At 42.8% G+C, this 14,580-nt stretch overlaps 1 protein-coding gene across 1 annotated transcript; it reads right to left on the bottom strand.

The window, feature by feature from the left end:
• Positions 1 to 2,601: 2,601 nt before the first annotated feature.
• Positions 2,602 to 10,447, bottom strand: LOC135246471 (interferon-induced very large GTPase 1-like). Its single transcript, XM_064319922.1, has 3 exons — positions 10,188 to 10,447; positions 8,855 to 9,130; positions 2,602 to 8,664 (listed from the first exon to the last, which is right to left on the bottom strand). Exons 1-3 carry the CDS (start codon positions 10,423 to 10,425, stop codon positions 3,950 to 3,952), a joined length of 5,229 nt encoding a protein of 1,742 aa, XP_064175992.1. The 5' UTR covers positions 10,426 to 10,447; the 3' UTR covers positions 2,602 to 3,949.
• Positions 10,448 to 14,580: the final 4,133 nt, after the last annotated feature.

Genomic DNA, 14,580 nt, shown 5'->3' with positions numbered 1-14,580 from the left:
CCCCAAAAAGCCCCTTTTTGCCCCATCCCTTAATGGGGGTTCCCTTTGATAGATCCTGGGGACCCATGGGGCCTTTTTTGGCGGGTGCTAGTTTCAGTGGCTTGGAGGCAAATGGGGGGGGGGGGGGGGCTTCAAATAGATCACGTGATTTCCAAAAGTCTTGTGCTATTTCAGGGGCTGTGGGGGGGCAAGTGGGGGGGGGGGGGGGTTTGGGCCACAAATTCACGTGTTTTCCCAAAAAGTCTCGTTGCAGTTCAGGGGCGTGGGAGGCACCAGTGCTTCACCTTTATCTGTGCAAAGAGCAGGATGTGTGCAAGTTTCATGCTGCAGCGATCGTCTCTCTACAAAGAGCAGTTAAGCAGGATGGTTTTCTTGCCCATGGCACAAGCTAAACCCTCTAATGAGATAACGTCCATGTGCTTCTTACTGAACCAAAGTGCTCAATCAAAGACACAAGGGCTAAAAGTAAAGTAGGGGAGGGTGGGGAAATGATAGTTTTTGTATTTGACTCAAGTCTTAAAATATTATGAGATATATAAATCATTTTTTACTACAAACAACCTACACCCCTTGGCTATGATTACACACCACAATGAAATCTCTGGGACATACGATTCATTAGCAATCTGACTGAAAGTACCGAGAGTGAGATGTTACATTTAACCCCGAGGTTGGTGTAAAGTGGTCCCACATCGGGTTTCATTGAGCTATGGTGAACATTCTTCATAAGGAGGAGGACAGAGATTTACAGTGTTCAATGTAATTTTAAAAAATGATTTTTTGAGGTATTAAGAGTTGTAAAAAAATAAAAAATCAGTACAACCAGATGCCAGTAAATTTTATCAGATGTTTTCTTTTATCAAAACCGCCAGGGGTCTGTTGAGCCTGAATGAACTGGTTTAAATAGGGTTTTAAATGGAGGGTGTGAAGGCATGTGCATCTACTGCACAGCGGCAGATCCTGACCCAGTGAAAAACAAACATAATTCCCCCCCCCCCCCCTCTTTTTTCCCTTTGGTGTTTCTGTGGCGGAGAGCAAGTGAAGGAACAATTTGTGGGACAAAAAAAACAGCAGGGAGAGGAGAAAAAAGCAAAGATAGAGAATGCAAGAATAGAAGAGTAGAGTTTAGAGAAAGAGAGCAAGGGAGAGGGAGGGGTAGGCCTGATCTGTTACCTCAAATATTTTTCTGTGCAGATAAATCAGAATATTGTATTCATGTTCTGTATATGTATATATGACGTGTGTGTGTGCTTCATTAAAATCTATAAAGTTGCTTCCATCTTCAGAGGCATAAACCCCTCTGCATCTAGGCTTACACATATTAAGCCTGCTTCTCATTAAAGCATGGGGGTGATCAGTTAGAAAGGCAGTTGCTGCCACGTAATAAAATAATAAGCTACCTTCCTCCATCTCTAGGCTATGTTGTAATATCGTCTCAGATGGCTGTCCTCTGTTGTAATAGTGCATATTAAATGTGCTGGGTGGTAGATTTACTGCATTCTGTTGTAATAGTGCATATTAAATGTGCTGGGTGGTAGATTTACTGCATTCTCTGTGTTAATAGTGCATATTAAATGTGCTGGGTGGTAAATTTACTTCATTCTCTGTTTCATTGGATCTGGATTCTTGTAAATAGAACAAATCTCTTCAGAAGAAACTGGTGCCATTGAGAGGAGATGATGTTCCCTTTTTTTGGTTATCTTTATGTTTTTATAAAATGTGTGTTGAAACTGGATGGGTGGGCCTGTGATGGTCTGCTGTAGGTTAGCCTGAGCTCACCTGCCTTTTGCTCAGGCCTCACCTGGACAGGAGTCACCTCTTTAGCTTTTGTATGCTTCATCACCCTTTTCCTGTCCCCTGACTGAATGATTTTTTCCCCAAGGGACAGACTGATTTTCCCTGCTCCTCTCAAGAGCTCTGGGTTTGATTGGAAACACTTTCCCTCCACTTTGTGAAGAGGCTGTTGGATATATAAGTATGAGTGATTATACATTTGCTTTGTAGTTCTGAAATGTGTGAAGACAGTAGGACCTGATGAACGTCTTGGAGCAGCATTTGGTTTCCCTTCAGTTTGTTGGAGAAACAGTATGGTGCATCCTGGGTAAATTTCTGCTTTGATCTATATTTTTGTCACTTTTAAAATGGCTGACTCAACTAACTCCTGCCCCATAATGTGTTGAGTCCTGGTGTAGCACACCCTGTCTCTGACTCAAAGTGTACAGACTCCAGTGACTGAGTCCTGATGTAAATCCTGGTTGATTGAAAGACTAAAAGGTTAAAGCTTTCATCTTTATGCCCCTTTCATTAATAAACATGGAAAGGGTTTTTTCCCCAGTGCAGGTAATTACATTCGGCACAAGTGTAAATTGTGCATTTTCAGCTACCTGAGACAGAAGGTGAAGCCAGCAGCAATGATGAGATGTTAAATGGATTTACTGCCATCTAGTGGTAGAATGGAGATACTGCCATAGTCTTCAGGCAGCTCAGTTGTTCAGGCAGTGAAGAAAATAAGGAACTGTTCATCAAGTTCAGATTAAATGAAACATTTATTTTGAATGTGATTATGCCATCTGTGCAAGTAATAAATGCTCAGACATGTGGTGAAATACATCAATTTTACTAAGTGCAAAGAAGCAAAACAAATTTTTAATCCAGCATTCTAAAAAAGAAAAATAATCATCATGAAAGCTATAAGGGTGGCACAGTGGTGTAGTCCTAGGTTTGAATCCCTGGGCCTTTCTGTGTGGAGTTTGTATGTCCTCCCACAGTCCAAAGACATGTCGGCAGGCTAACTGGAGACTCTAAATTGCCCATAGGGATGATTGGATGGTGTGTGTGGCGACCTGTCCAGGGTGTATTCCTGCCTCTCTCCCAATGCATGCTGGGATAGGCTCCAGCAGCCCCCGCGTCCCTGACCAGGATAAGCAGGTATAGATAATGGATGGATGGATGGCATCTTTGGGCCTCAAAGGTCAATTTTCTTTTTTTCAGGAACAGTGGATTTCTATATTAAGGCTTATAAAGTGATAACAACAATCCTTTTAACATTGTAGCAAGAAATCGTGATTAAAATATTTGAAGAATATGAATGGATGAAACCTATGCTATTGTGTAAACAGATTATCAAGGCACTTAATAATGTATGACTTCAAACAGCCAAGCAAGCAGTGATGAAGAGCTGATAATATTACCAATAACACATGAAGGTTATGTGCTTTATAAATAGAAAAGACTAATTATAGGAAGCATAGAAAAAAAGCATAAAATGTAATCTGTATTTTCATTAAAAGTATTCTTTTTGATATAGAGAAGGTCTAAAAATTAAACAAACTTAAAATATCTCAACCTAGTTACCTTCCATTGATTATATATCCATGCAATGTAATAATGAACAAAGCTCAGCCATGCTAACTCAGACGGTGTGTATAGATAAAAGCTGCATAGGTTATGATAGACGTAACATCACCTTTTAGCATGTATGTGGTTTTGTATGTATAATGACTGGCTGATGGTATTATCTGTATCTGAGTGTCAGAGGCAACTCAGTGAAGGCTGCAAAAATGCAGTAATGTACGTATCAGTGATTCTCTTTCTTAACATCAGAGATGATTTAATTTAATGTTCCAATTTTGAAATGTGTTTTATTTTTATTGTATTTTTATTTTTAAACTATAGCCCTTTCTTTCATAGGATTCAATTTGGTTGGGGCACTTTTTGTGATTAGCCATGATATGTTTGAGTAGGCCACTCAGAAAATTAATTTTCAACCAGACTGAAACAGGGGCCATATAATCCATTTAATTTAATCTCCTTCTGTTTTAATCTGGAAGGATTCCATGCTGATGAACTTGGCTGAGGCTCTACAGGTGCTTTACTATTATGAGTAGTACCTGTGAGTATACTATTTCATATTCATTCCAATCAGAAACATGAAAACATCCATTTAAGCTCATGTTTTCATCTGGAAGTATTCCTTCAGGCTTTTCATGGCTTGGTCTTGGGTTACATCTCTCCAAAGGGTGGGAATGTCTGCAGGCTCAGCGTTATACGCCTTGGCAAACTGCTTGTTAAACTTGTTGAAGACGTACTTCCAGTAGTCTGAGGCCTGGATGCTAGTGTCAGGCTGGATGCGCCAGTCAGAGTAAATGCTCTGATAGTCCTTGTATGGATGATATTTCCCCTCCGTTTCTCTTGACATGAACATTGCCTCACTGGCAACACTGGTAGAGCAGATGTCACACACCAATTTGCGGGAGTCCTGAAATCTGTATCTCCCAATCCCCTTAGGACGGTGAATGGAAGCAAAGTGCTCTGTGTGGTCCTTGCCGCCAGCTTCACACGGGGACTTGCAGAAGGGACACTGCTTCCCACACCCAAACACCCTGTTAAACAGCTCCTTCTGTGGCTGAAAGGGCAGTGAGGTCAGCCTGGTTATCAAATCCCCATCTTCCTGAAACTCTGCAGTAAAGGACTGCTCCATTTCTTCCACAAGCACCTTCAGACACTGGGAAAAGTCTACTGGCTTGGCAGTGTTTAACACCAGGACCACATCAAGGGGGTCTTTGGGGATGACAAGCTCCTGTAGGTCAGTACAGATATCCTGAATGAAATGCCGAATGTTTTGGTCCTCCTCCTCATCCCTTACTGTCGCTCGTTCACTGGCTTTCTTCTCTGCTTTCTTAATGGCTTCCAATATTCTTTCTAATATCGCCCTCAGGTGCTTCATCTCAATGGTTCTGAGACCATCTCCCTTTGACAACTGCTTAACCATCAGCTTGAATATCCAGTCCTGCACAAAGGTGTCATAATTACTTATGTAATTCTCAAAGTTCTTAAAGTCATCATCTGAAAGCAGCTCGTTGAGAACTGAGAACTGGAAGAAAGTTCGAGTGCTAAAATCAATGGCTTTCTTCCCTGTCAACATTTCATCCACAAGGTCAGGGCCCAGAGACTTGGTGATGTATTCCTTCACTGCAGGTGCAAGACAGTTGAAGGTGAACTCCTCTGCTTTCTTCTGACACTGGTCTCTTTTATGGAACAGGTCCTTAAAGTCAGTGCGGTACTGTTCCTTGAACTGCTCCAGACAGTGACGGGGATCATTTTCACGGTTAAAATCCAAATGCATTTTTTGAAACTCCCGTGCTGCATGTCCACAGATGTGTATCTTCAACTTGACCTCAAAGTCAGCACTTGTTTCCAGATCTATGTTCCTGTCCAGGATTTTATCTATTATATGAAACAAGCCAATCATATACGTGTTATGGTAATCAGACCTTGTTCCCACCTTTTCAGCTACAAACTGCCTGCTGCACATGATGATGTGATCAGTTATCTGTTGTGTTTTTATCTTCTGCTCATCTCCAAAAATTGTGGTCCACATCTTTTTAAACATTCCTTTACTCTTCATCACTTTGAATGGCTCCATTCCACATTCAGACAAGTCGCCAACTTTCAACAGCATTTCACGTACTGAGCTGCCTTTCATCTCTAAGTTAACCATCAGCTGGTTGATGATGTCTTGGACAATGTCTCGTTTTTCCAGGCCAGAGAACTGCAGTTCTTCCACAGTCTCTTTCCACATCGTTTCAAATTCAGCCTCTAGTTGTTTATCTGACAGATCTTTACTTTTCCTGCAGTTCTCAATCAGGTCCAGCACCTTCTGCTCCATTACAGCTGTATGATTGTTCTTGATTTTCTCTAACCTGAACATACCCTGTCTAATCTCCACCGTGGCATTTAGCTTGTTTTTAACAGAGTTCTCTGTCTCCATCCGGATGGCTTTGGCTGAGTTTATGAATTCCTCCTTGTACTTCTCCACCAAGTAAACGTGTCCCTCTGGTCTCTCGTAGAATTCCGTGAGATTGTCCAAAATTAGCTTTTCCCCTTTAGTGAGTTCTAGAGAGGCCTCACTTTTCAGGCTGCTCAGTAAGTCATTTACATTGGAGGATAGCTGAGCCTGTGCTGCTATTGTGCCAAGGTTTGACACCTTTGTCTCAGCTTGGCTTAACCAGGAGTACATGCTCTTCCTGAACTCCCACTCCCATGTGTTGAACTCAGTGCAAAGCTGAGCATAAGCATCAGCCACTAGGCTGTTGCGGAAACTGAAGATGAAGTTCTCATACTTCACTGCGCTCCACAAACTCTTGGCCCATTCAAGAAACTCATTGAATGTGTGTGGTAAGCTCTTTCCAGATTTGTGTTCTTTAAAATGCTCAATCACACTCCTCTTGAACAGATTCACAGACTCACTGTAGCCAGCATTCACAGGTGCCATGGGAGGGTTTCCATGCCAGAGCCCAGGGATGTACCAGGTGTTTCTCTCTGGATCATACTCCATGACATCAGTAAATTTTTTGTTGTTTCCCTTCTTTTCCATCTTAGCTGCTGCTTGGGTCATCTCATTCAGCTGCTCCAGGAGATGCTTCCTGTCCCTCAGGTTTTTGTCATGGGCAGAGACGTCTGGGACATTCTGGTGCACAAACTGACAGCAGGGTCTTCTCCCAACTTCCTTCATGCGCAGGAAGGCGTGCACCACAATCTGCAGGATGTCCTTCATCTCTGTGCAGTTCTCCATTGCAATATTGATGACTGTGATGTCACTCAGCCCCACCACCAGAGTGGCCAGTTCATTATCATGCTCACAACTGTCATCCACCTGGGCTAACTCTGGTGACTTCAGACCTTCAGTGTCAATAACCATGATGTAATCACACCCAAGCTGCTCTTTAAAATCCTCTTTCACTCTGATGAGGAGCATGAAGGCCCCTCTTGTGCACCTGCCACTACTGACGGCAAACTGGACCCCAAACATGGCGTTCAGGAGGGTGGACTTCCCAGTGCTCTGCACCCCCAGTACAGTGACCACCCAGATCTTACTTTTATACTGTGTTAGATTATGGAGTTCCTTCAGAACCTGAGTCACCCACTGCAGAGGAATGTTGGATGCATCTCCATCCACCAGCTCCAGAGGAAAGCCTTCCTGCAGCAGCTCAGCAGCCAGACGTGGCAGTCGCTGAATTTCAGAGGTGAGGCCTTTGGGATGTGAGCAGGCCGACTCGTACAGCTGACCCATTTCCCGCAGGAAGTGCTCTGTCCCCAAGGAGGAACTAGAGATCTTCCTGTCCAATGCTGCAATGAGCTCCTTGTTTTCAAGAGAATTCTGACACTGTTCCTTGTACTCGGCCCGAAGGCGTGGAAGGCTTTTGCGTGACAGGTTGTCCAGGTTGATCCTCATCCACTTGAGGAAATACTTGCATTCCTCTGTGGAACCGGACATTGCAGAGATGAAACGGGACATAGACTTTGAGATGTTGTGAGCCCTCTGCTGTGCTCTGAGCTCCTGCTTCTGTTCTGCAAGCTCATTCCTGTAAACTTCTATGTTTTTCTTCCCAGCATTTTTCATCCTGCACTCTTCCTTCTCCAGTTTGGCCAGCTGTTTCCATGCACTCCCTTGCAAGGGCAGCTCTTTCTCCTTGAAGCATGGTATATCAGAAATCCTTTCTGTGATTGCATCAGCCTTCTGCTTTCCATTCAGACAGTAAATGTAATCTTCATCAACATGGATTCCAAGCTCATGGGCAACAGCAGACATACCTTCAACACTCAACTTGACCATGTTCCCCTTCAAAATTCCACTGATAGCCGAACACAGTTTTTTGATTAATTCTGCATCGTTCATCTGTGGACCCTTTATGATGATGTTACTGGGTTTTATCTGTAACTCAGAAACATATCTGCTGAAATCATCCATATTGAAGCTCTTGCTCTGTGAATTGATGATCCAGAACCAATGATCTTTCAGGTGCTGGGAGTCCAGAAATTTGTATTCAGACCCAAAATCATCACAAAACACAAATACGGCAGCAGATTTGTGACAAAGGAAAGCGTACTGAGTTTCAAAGTCCCTGAGGTCCCCACGGAGGTTAGCTATAGCCAGTGGCTCAGAGAAGATGTCAATGTTTCTCTTCCCACTGGGCAGATACCAGCTGATCTCCACCAGCCCATTGGAAATCCTCTTTGGGTTGTCACCACACTCCATGTTTCTGTGAACAAAGGTGTCATGGTACTGCTGAGGGTTGCTGAGAACTTGGTTCAGGATCTGAGACTTGGACAAGCTGCTGTTTCTCAGCCTCACAAACGAGACCATGGGGAGCTCAGAAAGAACAATGTTCTCCTCCACAAACCCTCTTTGGTCCTCCAAAGAGTGTGGCTTGTACCTTTTCACAATATCCCTCATGGCCCAGAGCATTAAAGTGCACTGCTGTGTGTCACATTTAGGAAGCAGCAGAGGCACAGAGAACTGGCACATGGACATTTTCAAAACCATCTCCTGCTGGAGAAAGCCATCGGAGCAGAGAAATATAGCAGTTATGAGGTCCAGGGGGTTGACTCTGTTGCTGTAGCCCTGTGAATTGCCCAGGGTGTTCAATAAGCTGCCCAGGGTCTGAGGTCCTGTGTCCTGTTTTGAGGTGCAACTCACACTCCTAGCAGTCACATTCACCATCATCAACCTCCTCAGGAAACACCACGGCAGAGATTTCAGAGACTGGATGCTTTCATCACTTGAAGTCTCTCCATCAATCTCCAGCACCTTGCTCAGAGTCAGCTTTTTCTTCAGGTGGTCTTCCAGTCCCAAGTCACACACCAGCTCATCCAGACTAGTTTCTATCATTGTGGAAAGAATTGCATTACTACATTTCTGTACAGTGACACACAATCCATTTAAAATGACTAATAATAGGTTGTGAATGTAATGCCTACAAAAAGGACCTGAACAATACAGCCTATTTTTGTGAGGTTTTAAATGACAAGTATAAATATTAAATATGATAATGAATGTATTTTTGTCACTGACTTGTTTTTATGGATGTTGAGCTGATCTTGCTGCAGATGCCGTTTCGAAGGACTGCAGTGAGGTTGAAAGTATATTCCATCCCAGGTCTCAGATCAGTAAGGACAGCTGTGGTGGTGTTGGGTGCACATATCTGTGATCTGGGCTCTTCTCCCTCACAGCTGTAGGTGATGTGGATCTCATGAGAAACTCTCTCCATGCAGACCGGTGTTTCCCAGCACAGAGTCACTGACCTGCTCATCACATCAGTGGCTTCCACCCTCTCAGGGGCAGATGGCTCTATTTGAGAGAACGAACAAGAAATTTAGAATTCACTTTTTGCAAAACTGGACGCTTGCAGTATAAGTCCAGGACATTTATTAAAGGTTTAATTATTTTTTTCTGTTACTTTACAATACAAACAATCTAAAGACAACACATACCTATACTTGTACAGTTAAATCCTGGACAAAACTACCACTATCTATGGTAATATTGGTAATAAATGTTCTAATAATAGAAATCATCGGACAAAGGATTAGCTCATAACTTGAGCCATCAGTTTGTTTCCCCTTGTTTTCTCACATGGTACTTCAGTCATTCACTAGCTAGACGTCACAATGGCCTCTTTCTCAAGCCACTTCTCAAACAATTTTCCCTTTTGCACCACCTCAATAATCTAAGTTAAATGGTAAATGGTAAATGGACTGCATTTATATAGCGCTTTTATCCAAAGCGCTTTACAATTGATGCCTCTCATTCGCCAGAGCAGTTAGGGGTTAGGTGTCTTGCTCAAGGACACTTCGACACGCCCAGGGCAGGGTTTGAACCGGCAACCCTCCGACTGCCAGACAATCGGTCTTACCTCCTGAGCTATGCCGCCCCAAGTTTATAAACTGCCAGTCATTGAGCACAGATGATGATTGGTGAAGATTTCTGCAAGCGACTCTCACATTTCATTCAGTTCCATCGCTCGCTACTGTCACTCTCTGCAGAATACTGAGCACTAAATAACACCAGCGAGCAGGACATGCAAGTCAGCTTGGACATGTTCTCTACAGTATGCAACATCTTCAGTCTCACAATTAGTACCAAAAAGTCAGAAGTAATTTATCGGCCCGTCCCAGGTAAGGTTTATCAGAAACCTTGCATCGCAGTGAAAGGATTAACTCCCAACGCTGTAGACAGCTTCACTTATCTACGCAGTACTTCATCCAGATGTAGGTGAAGAAAGCAACTGCAGGATTACTAAGGCCAGCAGTGCATTTGGTGGGTCGTGAGTCAAATTCTGGGAATGAAGAGACATCAGCCTCAACACAAAGCTACAAAGTAGTGTATATACATTTTGGTCACCCACTTGTTTCTGTGCATGTTGAGCTGGTCTTGCTGCAGCTGCCTTTTGGAAGGACTGCAGTGAGGTTGAAAGTATATTTCATCCCGGGTCTCAGATCAGTAAGAACAGCTGTGGTGGTGTTGGGGGCACATTTCTGTGATCTGGGCTCTTCTCCCTCACAGCCGTAGGCGATGTGGATCTCATGAGAAACTCCCTCCATGCTGACCGGTCTTTCCCAGCACAGAGTCACTGACGTGCTCATCACATCAGTGGCTTTCACCCTCCCAGGGGCAGATGGCTCTATTTGAGAGAACGGACAAGAAATATCGAATTCACTTACACTGCAAGCGTCCAGTTTTGCAAAAAGTCCAGAACATTTATTAAAGGTTTCATTATTTTTGTCTGTTACTTTACAATACAAAAAATCAAAAGACAACACATACCTATACTTGTACAGTAAAATCCAGGACAAAGCTACCACTATCTATGGTAGTATTGGTAATAAATGTAATGTAATGTAAATGTTCTAATCACAGAAATCATCAAACAAAGGATTAGCTCATAACTTGAGCTATCAGTTTGTTTCCCCTTGTTTTCTCACATGGTACTTCAGTCATTCACTAGCTAGACATCACAAAGGCCTCTTTCTCAAGCCACTTCTCAAACAATTTTCCCCTTTGCACCACCTCAATAATCTAAGTTTATAAACTGCCAGTCATTAAGCACAGATGATGATAGATGAAGATTTTTACAAGCGACACTCACATTTAATTCAGTTCCATCGTTTGCTACTGTCACTCTCTGCAGAATACTGAGCACTAATTCCCACCAGCGAGCAGGACATGCAAGTCAGCTTGGACATGTTCTCTACAGTATGCAACATCTTCAGTCTCACAATTAGTACCAAAAAGTCAGAAGTAATTTATCGGCCTGTCCCAGGTAAGGTTTATCAGAAACCTTGCATCGCAGTGAAGGGATTAACTCCCAACGCTGTAGACAGCTTCACCTATCTACGCAGTACTTTATCCAGATGTAGGTGAAGGAAGCAACTGCAGAATTGCAAAGGCCAGCAGTGCATTTGGTAGGTTGTGAGTCAAATTCTGGGAACGAAGATACATCAGCCTCAACACAAAGCTACAAAGTAGTGTATATACATTTTGGTCACCCACTTGTTTTTGTGCATGTTGAGCTGGTCTTGCTGCAGATTCCGTTTGGAAGGACTGCAGTGAGGTTGGAAGTATATTTCATACCGGGTCTCAGATCAGAAAGGACAGCTGTGGTGGTGTTGGGGGCACATTTCTGTAATCTGGGCTTTTGTCCCTCACAGATGTAGTTGATGTGGATCTCATGAGAAACTCCCTCCATGCTGACCGGTCTTTCCCAGCACAGAGTCACTGACCTGCTCTGCACATCAGTGGCTTCCACCCTCCCAGGGGCAGATGGCTCTATTTGAGAGAACGGAGAGGGAGGTTTCAGTCAGAGCTGTAATTTCGCTTAGCCGGCAAATTCTTATTATATTTTTCAAAAAAATGTGCAGGATATTTATGCAATAGTTTATTAATTTACTTGTAACTCTACAATATAAAAAATCAGAAGACAACACATATATTCACATGCACACCTAAAAAGTACTACAGATCCTGGCAGATTCAATCCTCGATATCTTTGGACTTCAGAATTTGGAGACTTAATAGTCCACAAGAGGAAGTTTGTTTTGTACAAGTCAGTGTTTAAAACATCAGATATTAATTCTATATCACAATGACTGATGTGAGGGCCACAGGCTAACAGTCATTAAGCTCGTTCAGGCTTGACTTTTCTGGAATGAGCCGTATTTGAGACCTATTCCACAATGAAGGCACAGAAAGTTCATAAAGGGATCAGTTGCATTTTAGCAAATAGTAAGAGACTAAGAGGTCACAGAATATACTCAGTCATTAAATTTATTGTGAGCTTAAAAAGTAATAGTCCCTGACCCTCACAAGTTAGATCAACTCAGAATTTAATGTTTTTTTTTTCTGTGGCAATCTGGGGAATTAAATAGGATGGAAAATGTAAGGTGTTGTACAGCCAATCAGATATAGGGAATGATTACAGTGGTATCCAAAAGTTTGGGCACTACTCACTTGTGTGTATGTGTGTTGAGCTGGTCTTGCTGCAGATGCCATTTGGAAGGACTGCAGTGAGGTTGAAAGTGTATTTCATCCCAGCTCTCAGATCAGTAAGCACAGCTGTGGTGGTGTTGGGGGCACATATCTGTAATCTGGGTTTTTGTCCCTCACAGCCGTAGTTGATGTGGATCTCATGAGAAACTCCCTCCATGCTGACCGGTCTTTCCCAGAACAGCCTTACTGACCTGCTCTTCACATCAGTGGCCTTTATCCTTCCAGGGGCAGATGGCTCTATTTGAGAGAACAAACAAGAAATTTAGAATTCACTTATACTGCAAGCGTCCAGTTTTGCAAAAAGTCCAGGACATTTATTAAAGGTTTCATTATTTTTTTCTGTTACTTTACAATACAAACAATCTAAAGACAACACATACCTATACTTGTACAGTTAAATCCTGGACAAAACTACCACTATCTATGGTAATATTCGTAATAAATGTAATGTAATGTAAATGTTCTAATCACAAATCATCGAACAAAGGATTAGCTCATAACTTGAGCCATCAGTTTGTTTCCCCTTGTTTTCTCACATGGTACTTCAGTCATTCACTAGCTAGACATCACAAAGGTCTACTTCTCAAGCCACTTATCAAACAATTTTCCCATTTGCACCACCTCAATAATCTACGTTTATAAACTGTCAGTCATTCAGCATAGATGATGATTGATGAAGATTTTTACAAGCGACACTCACATTGAATTAAGTTCCATCGCTTGCTACTGTCACTCTCTGCAGAATACTGAGCACTAATTCCCACCAGCGAGCAGGACATGCAAGTCAGCTTGGACATGTCCTCTACAGTATGAAACATCTTCAGTCTCACAATTAGTAACAAAAAGTAATTTAATCGGCCTGTCCCAAGGTAATGATTATCAGAAACCTTGCATCGCAGTTAAGGGATTAACTCCCAACGCTATAGACAGCTTCACTTATCTAGGCAGTACTTTATCCAGATGTAGGTGAAGAAAGAAACTGCAGGAATACTAAAGCCAGCAGTGCATTTGGGAGGCTGCGAGTCAAATTCTGGGAACGAAGATACATCAGCCTCAACACAAAACTGGATGTTTACCAGGCTGTAGTAATTCCGACAGTACTTCATGCTTGTGAATCATGGACCATCTATACGCCACAGAGTTAAACCATTTTCACATTACATGTCTTTGCAAACTGCTGAGAATCAGGTGGTAGGACAAGACCCTCGACACAGAGGCTCCCACCCATTGAGGTCTGCACAATGTGCCACACCATGTTGCAGAAAGCCCAAGCTTGTTGGGCTGGACATGTCCTATGCCTGGACAATGGAAGAAGGAAAGTGCCCAGTTGGGAGACCTAATTTGCATGTTAAGGATAGCCTAAAAACCTTCATGAAAAAAAAATGTAGAAATCTTGTTGACATCTGAGAAAGGCTTGCATCTAATCGCACTTTGCATGGCAAAGCCAGATCCACAATGGATCAGGGACTGCAGAAAAAACATTGCATAGCCAAGGCCGAATGCAAGTGTGCTGCATGAAAAGCCAGAGCTGCTGGCATCTCCATCACAGCAAACACTGGTATCACATGGAGCTGAGTTTTAGAAGAGGGACCTCATCTCAAATGCTCCCCTTCTGCTTATTCCCTATAAGAAACCTACCTGCCTAAGCACCTGTTCTTTGGCTCTCGTTTACACGTGGCTCACTTTTGCTCTTGTTTATGTATGGTTTGCTTTCCTTAAGAAACTTGCATTTCGAATCCACTTACTGAATCCTGAAAATGTAGATGCAAAGAATTTTAAACAATAGCCAGGACCAGCTGCACTTACATCTGCATCCCTGATTACGTAATACAGTATGCAGGGCAGGAATTTCACAGGGGCCATGAGGGCCATGGCCACCATGCCCCATCAATTTGGCCTTATGCCCTTCAAAAAATGATATGCCCCGCCCACACTGCCCCAGCTGATTTCGCTGTTTTCTCCTCTGCCTCTTTTCCTCTTTTCAATCCATTTTTTAGACACCAAAAGTGACTTGAAAGAATTGAGGAAATATTGGGTAGCATTGCTGTGGAATACATCTTATTTAATTTCGGTGAGGCAAGATAGCCTATATTGTTTGTAGTACCATAATTTGGCGTCATTTTGATATCAATACTTTTAATGGCAGGCCTGCACTGGTCTTGTATGTGTGAGTAACTTGGCATTTTTGTACATTGAAACTGTGTTTTTTATGAGATAAGAAATACATGGCAGACTCATCAATAACTCTATTT

This window comes from Anguilla rostrata, unplaced genomic scaffold (assembly GCF_018555375.3).
Source record: "Anguilla rostrata isolate EN2019 unplaced genomic scaffold, ASM1855537v3 scaf0365, whole genome shotgun sequence".
NCBI lineage: Eukaryota > Metazoa > Chordata > Actinopteri > Anguilliformes > Anguillidae > Anguilla > Anguilla rostrata.
This window is presented reverse-complemented; position numbering and strand designations above follow the sequence as displayed.